Here is a 12,038-nt window from a genome sequence, read left to right as displayed (position 1 = left end):
TTGACACTAGTGGCTGGAAATGAAAAACCAGTGTGCCCCCATTCTTGTTTTCCAATTTGGCCCCAGAGGCTTACCAGTCCCACATCTAGTGTCATATGGTGTCAGGTGATGGGCAGATGGGTGTGGTTTGGGTCAAATGGGGAGGATGTCGTTTATGTGCTCCATTTTAAAACATAAGATTATTATTATGCCACTGGTTATAATACAACCTGGCCAACAGTTCTAGCAGATTATTTTTTTCAATGCCAAGCTAATGTGCCTTCTTACCATCAGCAGAAAACTTATCCAAAGCTTCGCACAGAGTGAGGAAGTTGCCCGTAGATTTAGACATCTGTGGGATAGAAATGTCAAACAGAGGCGGGTTACAGGAAATCTATCCACTGTCTGATTAGAAAAGTTAAGCAATGCGCTATCCATGAGAATAACGAAACTGAACTCCCCTGAAATAAGCACACACCAACACTCACACATAGACATTTTTATATTCATTTCATTCTAACCCTCATTCACTCTGCCCAAATAAAGATTTCTGCCTGGTTGAGATATGTCAGTCCTAACCATCACAAAAGTATAAACAAATAAAGTACCTTCTCTGAATTTAGGAGGAGATGCCCGTTTGCTCTTACAGATACTGGCCATTTTTCTCTGCATTAGAAGACATAGATGAAAAAGATTCTTTTATTTTTCTTAAACTTTTAAAGGACCGCCCAGAAACAAAGCCACAGGGATGACAATATTCTTCAAGGGAAAAGAAATGCAGGACATGCACTATGTCTTTGCTCAAATGCAATGTATGTGTTAAGCTTCAAAAAGCAAATACAGCATATATATATGTCAACAAAATACAATGTTAACAGAATCAATGGAACGTAAGAACCAGCTACTGTCTCCTAGATCACATGGATCCAACTATCCTGGCTGAATAGGACTGACACTGGAACCCTTGGTGGCCTCCTTCATGCCACCCAGGGGAACTACACAAATTAGAATAAAGTTTTGCTGCGGTTTGTATGATGCTTGTTCTTAAAACTTTGATTGCATATCCTCCAAGAAGGAAGGGCCCAGAAAACATTTATTTTTATATATGTGTCTAGTTCACAACATACATATTCTACAACACACTCTGAACAACACTGAGCTCTTGAAAATAGGGTAAGATGGTGAGCATCCCAAGGCACCCATGTAGTGAAATGAGGCTTATCCAAATCAATCAAGGCACACTGTCTGGAGGGCACCTGGGGAACCAAATTCCTTGAGGCTAAGCAATCTTTTGACCCTGAAGACATTCTTGTGAACAAGCAACTATGACAGGCCCTCCTTGGTGCACATTGAAGGCTGTTGGCAATGAGCAGTGCAAGACACACTACTATTCTTAGGCTTGGAGCCAGAGTGAGGACAACCCATCTGGGAGGCAGCTGGAGATAGCCATTCCCAAAGCCTCAATTGTTAGTTAATCTGCATTGTATAACTGGAGGGGAGAATTATCAAATTGAGGCTCGGGTGCCTATTAGTTGTTTAATAAAGTTATGGCCATGTTTCAATCCCACACAGATCTTGCAAATGTCTCTTCCTGTGTACAGGAGCAATTCACTTTCAGGCTTCGGATGAACTCAAAAGAGGTTTGCGATGAAGACCTATTGTGACTGTGTGTATGGCTGCAGCTAAAGAGGCATATTTATTTAATAGAGTTGAAAGTACTTCAAACCAACCTTTGATCCGGCCACATGGCCACATGATTATAAAGGTAGTATGACAAGTGATTCGGAACAAGGTCCTTGCCAGAAGCACGCAGATCCACTGGATACCAATACTCAAACTCCTGCTTCAGTTTATCCAAAGCTGCTTTGGGGATCTTTGTTGCTGGGAATGGCGCTGTCTTAAAGAAGATGTAGTCCCACACCTCTTTGGACATCTGGTTTGCCCTGCATAGATTAGAATAAAAGTTATGCAGGGCAGAAATAGTGACAAGTTATCTTAAGCATCTATTATGCTGCTAAGTATACAAAGCTCTGTGTCTACATTCTACTAGGCTGCTCAGTTACACATAGCGTGACATAAGCCTTCTACATTCATGAACCACCACAGGGCTGAGGAAGCTGTGGCCGTGCAGATGTTTCTAGACTACAACTCCCATCATCCTTGGCCACTGGCCATGCTGGTCGGGCCTGAGGGGAGCTGGAGTCCACAACACTTGGAGGACCACAGTTTTCACATACCAGCAATACATTTTTTCCTGTCCTTGTTCTTTCTTTAAAAGCAATATTGACAGGGGAAAACAAGTTAAAGGTTGTAAACTGGAAAAAGCCAGTTTAGCATTTCTCATAAAGCTCCTAAATGAACCAGTTATAGATAGGCTGATTGATGGGTTTAAGACAGATGTTGCCAAGTCAGAGTATGGATCAGAATAGAGTAATACCCACTTGACTCCACAAACTAGAAACAGTGGGTGAACATTTCAACTAGTAACAAATCTCATTTATATGCCATCAATATAGTGCACATTGGGTTGACTGTAGAGACAAAGTACTACCTGCAAACCAAGGCTCCTATTCATTTTTATTTGTTTGTTTGTTAAATATGTCCTTCATCTGAATATTTCAGGGTAGTTCACAGCATAAAAATACAGAATAAATTTTGAACCTGGGCTGCAGGCACACTAGACCTGAAGTCAACATCTGCCATTAAGAATATGTGGGAACACTCAGTTACCATTCCAGGTTTGCATTTCATTAATAGTAAAAGTTCTTGGTTTTATTTTATTTTTCAAAGCCATATTTGAAAATGCTTTTTCCCCGTTTCAGGTATGAAAATACCCCCCAATCCATGTACAATGCATATGGGGAAAGTATACAACTGTAAATTCCTTTGTGTCCAGAATTAAGAGTCACATACAGATTGAGTGGTGACTTATTATGGGTAAGATTCACAAGAGCCTCTGCCTGTTCAACGGGGCCTTCCCGTCTCCTCCCCCTATGTGCCACTCCAAATTGGCTCAGGGCAGTTCAAGAGAACCCCCAGAATAGTGCACATGGGGGTTAGGGGGAATCATTCTGTCTGGCAAACTCATATGCTTTTGCAGATGGAACATTCAATATAGAGCCCATATATGAATTCCACCCTATGTCTTGACTTGAGCTGCACATACAATCCTTGAAAATGTTATTAGAGAAGTTGCTTGGATTAACCTTAACTCAATTTTCTATTTCCCTTTAGAAATTTAATCAGCAAATTTGAATTAAGACATCAAATGCAAGGGAACAGTTTGCATAATGACCTCCTACATAGCCACAAACTTTGACTAGAGCGATGGGAGCAAAGGGCAGTGCTCCTGTGAAGCTAAAATTCTGTTCATTTCACTCTGCTTTTTCTAATGAGAGACAGACAACTGCTATCCAGTCCAATTAAGAGTTCAGAGGAAAGACTCACCAGACACTACGCTGCCTTAAAAAGATTATTCCTATGAAAAATAGCTCTCATTTGAACCAATCCTCCTGGCTTCAGTTACCTTCAGGTTTAAAAAAGAAAGGAGGGTGCTGGAATATCGCTAGGATTTCCATTTCTAAAGCATTCATCTGTGGCTTCCCCCAGAGAAGATATGCTCCACCTTCATCTAGTTAACTCCCCAATTTAAAAGTGCAATTGACCACAGCAGTAACCTCATTAGAAAGAGACATTTTGAAGCAAGAAGACAGGAGCTAGTTAACATTCTATACTGCATACAAAACTATAATCCTTCATCTTGTATGCCACAGAAGACTAACCTTAAGTTTAAGAGAAGCAATAATGCTGGAAGCTCAAATTAGGCCATTTAGTATTGCAAAGATGGCTTGAAGAAAGAGTTTTGATCATAGAACAAGGACGGGGAACCTGTGGCCTTTCAGATGTTGATGGACTCCCAACTCTCATCATCCCCATCCAACATAACCAATAGTCAAGGACTAAGGGAGTTGTGGTCCAGCAACATATGGAGGACCACAAGTTCCCCAGGCGTTTCCTAGAGGTTCTACAATAGCCTTTATATCTGAAGATAAAGCTACTGAATGCATAGTGGAAGACTACATAAGCAGTTAACAGGATAGTTAACCTCAACTATTTATGATTGCAGGCAGATTGTCAGCCATCTGGTTCTCTTTTCAGACACTTTTTTTCCATTTCCTGGGGAAACAGAACTCACATTAAAAAGTCAGGGTGATTTCTAACAACTATTTTTTTCTACGTGGCAGTTTACAGTTGTCCTGCAAAGAATCGAGTTTATACCAGACTCTTCACCTGGTACACAATATGAATCAACATGAAGACACTATGATAATGGCAGGGATTTATCTATAATTTTATTATATAAAACACTATACCCTGTCACACTTTCCTTCTCACCTGATTCCTAATGGAGACTGTCCTTGTCCACGGAGATTACCCTGTTGGAGGAGATGAGCAACCGTATAGAAAGCCATGTAGATAGTGGAATCGGAGAGAGATTCGATCAACCATTGCTCATCCCAAGGCAAACGTGTGCCTAAAAATATAGCAAAATAAATTATTTGTGTTGTAGTCAGCACATTCCTTAGTTGTCAACTAAAAAACCCCCCACTTAAGCGCCTTTTTTACATTTCATATTAAAACAACTCAATATTTATCAGTTTGTCTCTGTTGGCAGCCATTAGTATGGTAAACTGTGACTCACTCAACGTCTTAGAAACTGAGGTACACCTGAAAGGAGCATGCTTGAGTTTTTCGGGGAGTGACACTTGGGGGCCCTATCCCAAGCTACTTCTGAATCAATACTCTTCATTGGAGTTATATAAATCTCTAGAATGCTTCCACATGGGAAAATGAGGTGTGCCTTGATTTCAGCTTATCACAGATGTTAATTTTTCTGAGTATGTTGTCTCCATGGGAATCAGTTGTTGCAGATATGCTTTAAAAGCATTTAGAATACTAATTTGCTCCTATAGCCAAGAGTTACCAATTAAACAGGAAAAGTTTTATCCTACCTAATCCATATGTCCTTGAACAGGCATGTTCTTGCAACCAATCCAGACTGGCTTCAAAATTTCTTCGTGTCTCATCACCAAACCTGAAAAAAGCAAATTAATCAATCCTTGGTGTCTTTTCCTGGGCTTATGTCAGCCCACATCTACCTTGCCTCTATCCCCAACAACTTACGTCTCAAGATTTTTCAAACATTCAAAAGTTTGTCGCTTCCAGTTTTCTTCACCATAGTCCAAGTACCTAAAAATCAGACAAAGGGACTTAGAATGAAGGGCGGTGAGAGATGCAACTAACTTGGCTCCATCTTTCCTTCTAACTCACCATTGGTCACAAAGAGCCACCACACACTCATCTGCAGATCTAGATATGACTTGTTTTTCTGGCTCCATATAAATCATTGCTTCATGCTAAAGAAAGAAAAGGGTGGGATTACAATGCTGGGACAAAAAGGGAAATATTTATGAAATAAGGAAGTAGCTTTAGCCATGCAACCATCCTGAATGCCTTTTCACTAATAATAGCAATTTAAGAGTCCAAACCTATGCTCACCGGTTCTGTTGGAGCAGCAGATAGGACCAGAGTTTATTTAATTTCTGTGGCACAAGAGTGGGAATATGCTCAGCAGTAGTTAAGGCAGTTCAAGGAAGCAGCTACCTAACTGTGGCAACTCAATTGTCCCATGTGCATTGCTTTCAACCCATGCCTGAGTATTCCTATGTACAGAATGGGACTCATTGTCATTACATGACTATATTATGGAGCTTTATTTTCTACAACCTGGGTTAAGCAAATGCTTAACTGATGCAATAAAAATAATTCCACAATCAAGAAAATCTCATCGATGGACAGCATCAAGTCAACGAAACAGAAGTCATGATTCTCAGTACTTCAGCTGCCCTCTTGTGAAAGAACTGTGCAAGTACACCAGATTTAACCACTGCATGGTACGATAGGAAGAATCCAAAACTGCAGAACAATCGAAAGCCCAAGTGAAGCAGCAATGGGGCATGATGGAGTAGTGAAGCTACCAGAGCACCCCCAGCCCCTTTGCTGTTCACACTAGCTGGGGCAGAAGGCAGGGGGGCAGGCAAAAGCTTGTTCCAGGCTATGCCAGCATGTCTCTGGCACAGATATAGGGCCTAGATCAGGCCTGAAACTTTGGGGGGCGGGGTAGCTCAGAGGCCTAATGATCCCAAGCCAGCCCAATGCCCTGTTTGGGGGCTTTCCACCCATCTGCACTTTTGGTGGGTAGAAATGGGGAGTTATGTGCTGACATAGGCCAGTGGACCTGTTCTGGACTGCAGGAATGAAGACCTCCACTCCATCAGTTCCCTGCCCCCACGGTCTTTCCTTTTCAAAACTTTATAGGGACAGAAATGTCACACCACATTCCGCTCTTCTCCAATATGCCTAAACAGTTACTTTCAAAGCCACAAATCTTGCCTTTAACAAACAGATACGGATTAGTTCACTAAAGAATACAGCAGGCTCTACAGGATTCAAAGCACCCATCTAAATAAAGCAGTGATTTCTATTTGACAGGTCAAGCATAATAATTTCTCTTTTGCAACAAAACCAAAGCACTTGACTTAGTGCTACTTAGTTTGACGTGGCTACGATTGTGTTTCAAGAAATCAAGCCGTGCTCTGCAGAGGCAAGCTAGCAAAAACTATGTTGTGGAAGCAACTGTATAATCTTAAAATACAATACAAACCACTACACACATTGTCTATCATCTTCCTCTGAATAAGCTTCTTGACATCCTGCACCTTCTGGCCTTTGAATCCCTCCACGAGCATTATCTGAAAAGGGAAGTCATTGCAGAGATTACAAGCTGCTTTAGAAGTTCAGCTTATATGTGAGGAAGCTGGTCTCCATCGCTTTTCCTCCTAGAAGATGCCTGCAAGAAACCCACATAAATCCAATAATTGTAAATGAATCAGTGGTTTTAATCCTTGAAATTTTATCTCCTGACCTCAAAAGCGAAAGAATTCTTCATAAACAGAGTACATCAAAGGGTGTGTGTGTGTGTGTGTACGCAAAATGGCAGCCAAATTTTATTCATTCATTCATAAAGCACCTCTGATATGTGCATAATACTTCACAAAGAACAGTCCTTACCCCAAGAGGCCTGCAATCTTGAACAAACACAGGGAAACAACAGAAGAAGGGGGCAAGGTGTGGACAGGCAGTAGAAGACTACAGAATTTCAATTATGCTGCCTGTAATAGGCAATTTCGTTTTTTTATTTTTAGAATACCTGTGTACAATTAAAAAAAAAACTCCACACACTTAATAAATCATCCCACGAGTAAATCAGAGTTTAGCTATATAACCTAAAATGTGAATGGACAAAGCCACTCTAAGAACAGACTCAAATGTATAAAGGGATGTCTTATTTACATGTCTGATGAAAGCAAGCTATTACTCTTCAAGAAGACACATCTGTTTACACTTGAAAACGCCCTGGGTAAATCAATCTCTAGTAGTCTTGAATATCTTTTAATATGAAGACAAATGGTGTTGGACATGCTTTGCTATGGAAAAGTAATAGGAGTTAAAAAAAAATGTTCAGCTATGCTTCATTGGGAGAGCACATGCCTTGCAGGCATAAGAGGTTTGGTTACAGAGTTGGCATCTCTGGTTAAAAGGTTGACTACCTGAAATATAGCTGCCACTCCTCATGTGAAAATAATCTTTCACTCACATACAAGTGTTTGTTGCACATAACTCTAGGGTACTGCGCGAGAAAAGTTAAAATAAATGCTTTAGTTGCACTTACACTTTTGTAAGCATGAGAACTACCATAAAACCTATCTATATAGTACTTCATGAATCTTTTGCTAGTGCTTGTGTTTGCATATTACTATGAATTTTTTTCTTTCCACTAAGTTTTCTGGATCCAGCCTTCCCTTAGATTCAACAGAAGGCAATTTTTGAGATGTATCCCTAAATCCAAACATGTCAAAGTCTGAAAATAGCCTAAAATGAATGAATCCTAGCCAGTCCATACATACCAAATACAGTGGTACCTCGGAAGTCAAATGGAATCCATTCCGGAAGTCCATTCGACTTCCAAAACATTCGGAAACCAAGGTGCGGCTTCCGATTGGCCGCAAGAAGCTCCTGCAGCCAATCGGAAGCTGCAGAAGTTGTGTTGGACGTTCGGGTTCCAAAGAATGTTTGCAAACCAGAACACTCACTTCTGGGTTTGTGGCGTTCGGGAGTCAAAGCGTTAAGACTCGCAAGGCGTTCGGGATCCAAGGTATGACTGTACCAGTTACAGATTAGTTATGTATCCAAAGGAACACACAGAGTCCAAAAGAGAACAGGACAAGTCTTGCATTCAGTGAAACAAACCATAAAGTGAATTAGCTTTCCCAACCTGGTGCCCTTCCAGATGCTTTGGACTACAACTCCCAGCGCCCCGACCACTGCCTTAGCTGAGGCAAGTCCAAAACAAGTTGGGAAAGGCTGCAGTAAATAAAGGAAATGGTGAGTTCAAATCCATTGAGTCACCAAGCAATCAGAGTTGGGATGAATTCCTTTTCACCCTTATATTTAAAAAAAGCAGAACTGGTGACATACATACATCTCCACAAAGAAAAAGAAAAAAATTCACTTCTCTAACACACACACCCTCTTGTGAAAATCTTAATTTTTTACTTACTCCCTCATAAAATCCTTTCAGGTATAATCTTTCCTTGGCTTCTGCAAGTTTCTCTCTGTCATTTTGACTCTGGATTTTCAGCTCGTCACAGATCAACGGAGCAGAAAGGTTGCCATAGCCAGGGATGTCAATGATGGGCACCTGGGAATAGCACATAGCATTGTAAAATAGTTGTTTTCAATCATGCAAGTAGATCAAAGAGTTTTGCAGGAGATTCAACTGTGACTCCAAAAGCCTCCAAAGGAAAGGATCTTCATTTTATGGTTTTTCAACAGTATGTGCATTGTATACTGTCTGAAAGGCAGGGAATGTAAACTATTTGGGGTGGGGAGAGAGAAAACAAAGTGACGTCTATTTAATTCCATCCATATGCAAGGTTCTCCAACCTATATGACAGATGGGCAGAATATTACATGCTGAATTTCGGGTTTGTTTGCTTTACCAAAGTTGGCTTTTGCTTCTTAACCATGTTACTCCTCAGTGATCAAAGATTCATTGGACTTAATTTTGCATGCACTGGCTTCAAAAGTTACCCAATAGGCACCCAGTTCTCAATTTTGCATCAAAAGCACCGCTGCCTGGCCTGTGCCTGCAACATGGAAGTAACAACAAAATACATAATCAAAGCGAAGCCAAAGATCAGACAGCCGGATCTGACTTTCAGATGGAGTCACACAGCTGTGCATTTCTCCTTAAAGAATTAACAGGGCTGACTTGCTCCTCAGGACTCTCGATAGACGAGAAGGCAAGTCTATGGGATTCTCAAGGAGTCTCACAGCACCCCTGGCTGTGCAGTACAGTACTTTAGCAGGGCTAGAGCTATGACGTACGCAACAGAAAAAGCAGACAAATTTTGGCATTTTTGATATATTGGAGGGGAAGCCAAAGCGTATTTGAGGAACTGAAGATCTGGTATGCCAGGTGGAAGGTAACACAAACACATAATTCCATCAGATAACACAGGTGAACACCCAACTAGGGATGAGGTCAGTTTTTTCTTTGTTTTATATTAAAAACTGACCGGATTTGCACTCCCCCCCCCCAAAAAAAACCCCACAAACTGAAATAAATTTGTACTCTACCAAATTTTGGAATCAAGTTCTCTGACCAAATAACACGTACAAAATGTGTATACTAGAGGAAAGTCTACATTAAAATGAATATACTAATTAAAATTATATTAGGGGGAATTGCCTACAATACTGTCCATATCAGGCAAAATTGCAAAATTAGAATGTGTACAGAATTTGTACATTAGGAGAAATGCTTCTCATGAGGACTTTTAAAATAATGCACACTGATGTGGAAATGTGTAAAACTCATATCTTTAGGCTCCAGGAAAAACATTCCTCTTCTCCCAGGCCTTTGGTTAATTAAACTATCTATGGCCTTTTAAATTATGTGTTGGGAGTTTCTTGTTTTTCTTTGTTGCAATTGTATTTTTTGTGTTTTTATATGGTAAACCTCCCTGTGATCCTCGAATGAAGGGAGATATAGAAATTTTAATAATAATAATAATAATAATAATACCAGTAATAATAATAATAAACTGAACTAGAAACTAGAAAAATAAACGGAGAGAATACCAATTGATAGCTTTGTCCATTCCAACACCCAACACAATCCTTCTCTGCTACACTTACTGGTTCAAATGGAAGGACCATTTCATCTTTAATGCCATACTTTGCTCGAAGTGCCTATGAAGAAATTGAAAACAAATCTGAAAATCAAATCTATAAAAACCTGACAAACAGGTCTTTGCTCTTACTGCAAAATTTAATCAAGTCAACAATCTGATTAATGAATTGAACTTCTGATCAACTAAAAAGGTGCCTTGATTAACTAGAGAGCACATTACTTTTAATACAAGCAGTTTAAAAAATTGCAGCTGCCAAGCACCGTTTTAAAAACAGGCATTTCCTCTGTCTCACACACACAGAGGAAAAAACACCTATTTTAGTATAATTTCTGCCCCAAAACAAGCATGTATTATAAAGGAGCATATGCTTTTGTGCCTCCAAATAATTCTTTTCACTGTCATGCAAATGTATGGGAAATTAACTGATTCGTCTTTTCATTAAAGAAATCTTAATTGATGCATTGTACAGGTTTTATGAAGAGCCCGATTTTGCCCATTTTCATTGCCTTGTGATACCCTAAACCAGCCTTCTCTTTCCAGTTATTGTTGGATTCCAACTCCCATTGACTCCAGATAGCATAATCAGAGATTATGGCAGTTGTACTCTAACAACACCTGGAGGGCACCAGGTTGCAGAAGGCTGTCCTACCCCAATACAGTGGTACCTTGACTTACGAATTACTTGCCATACGAATTTTTCGACTTACGAATGGACATCCGTTGGCGGTTTTAGATGGGGTTTACTCGACTTACGAATTTTAGATGCAGTTTACTCGACTTACGAATTTTTCCGAATTTTTCGTTTCCAATGCATTCCTATGGGGAAATCGCTTTTTTCAACTTACAAATTTTTCGACCTACAAATGTGCATTCAGACCGGATTAAATTTGTAAGTCAAGGTACCACTGTACATCTATTGTGTCTGCAACAAATATCTTGTGCTATCGCCTGTAGAAACTGTTTGTGGCCATCAGTTGCCAGCAAGTTGAGGTTTTCCCAGGCTTAAGTGGTTCACCTGTTTTTTCTTTAAGTCTCTCAGGGCTGCAATGTCATCTGGGGAATCAGACGGGACACTTGTGACAACTCCAGTGCCTTAGAAGCAGGAAACACATATTATCCCATTTGCATTTTTATGGCAAAATTCACACCAAAAATGCAAAGTTAATTGCAAATATTCCAAAAGGTTTCTATGTGCATGTACCTCACATAAACAAATGCGTAAATCCAGTTAATGCTAATTAAAAATTAGCCACATCCTTTGACTAGAGCAGCAGGGGGTGCGATTATTCACAGACTGAGTTAGCTTTTTAAAAGCAACTACAGCTCTTGCTTTAAGTTTACACTGAAGCAACACAATGGTTTAGCGTGATGTGAAGAAGCTTCAGTGAGCCTTAGGCACCAGGAATTGAGAAAGTTTAGTTTAATGCAGATTATTATTTTCATCTGAACCAATAATTATGCATTGGTATTTACTGTGAATTGGTGTTTTCTGGCAGAATAAATGAGCCAGCCTACAGCAGGTTAATTATCTCTTCCACTCACCAAGGCAGGAACCACGTGATATGAATTTCATTGCTTCCTCCACTCATTCTTGCTTTTGTTAGTCATGTCTCCCTTGTTTATCTGTAGCTTTTAAAGTTACTTCTTTCTCTTTACTGTTTTTTAATAAGTAATTTTCTCTGCAATATACTATCTTTTCTCTAATGGGCTCTGTCATGGAGGTAAACTAATAGGAGATGG

General features: G+C 40.0%; 1 protein-coding gene across 2 annotated transcripts in view; it reads right to left on the bottom strand.

Moving 5' to 3' along the window:
- LARS1 (leucyl-tRNA synthetase 1) overlaps window positions 1-12,038 on the bottom strand; it is a 42,008-nt gene that overhangs the window by 13,433 nt on the left and 16,537 nt on the right. For both annotated transcript variants that reach the window (XM_033140005.1, XM_033140004.1), the window contains exons 12-22: window positions 11,314-11,390; window positions 10,303-10,356; window positions 8,660-8,800; window positions 6,714-6,791; window positions 5,311-5,396; window positions 5,164-5,229; window positions 4,992-5,074; window positions 4,375-4,513; window positions 1,710-1,922; window positions 588-645; window positions 268-331 (exon numbers count right to left, since the gene is read on the bottom strand). In XM_033140005.1, the coding sequence (XP_032995896.1) occupies window positions 268-331; window positions 588-645; window positions 1,710-1,922; window positions 4,375-4,513; window positions 4,992-5,074; window positions 5,164-5,229; window positions 5,311-5,396; window positions 6,714-6,791; window positions 8,660-8,800; window positions 10,303-10,356; window positions 11,314-11,390 (1,059 nt within the window). The remainder of the gene's footprint in view (window positions 1-267; window positions 332-587; window positions 646-1,709; window positions 1,923-4,374; window positions 4,514-4,991; window positions 5,075-5,163; window positions 5,230-5,310; window positions 5,397-6,713; window positions 6,792-8,659; window positions 8,801-10,302; window positions 10,357-11,313; window positions 11,391-12,038) is intronic.

Source organism: Lacerta agilis, chromosome 2 (genome assembly GCF_009819535.1).
Source record: "Lacerta agilis isolate rLacAgi1 chromosome 2, rLacAgi1.pri, whole genome shotgun sequence".
NCBI lineage: Eukaryota > Metazoa > Chordata > Lepidosauria > Squamata > Lacertidae > Lacerta > Lacerta agilis.
Note: the sequence above shows the minus strand (reverse complement) of the source record. Positions and strands in the feature narration are given on the sequence as shown.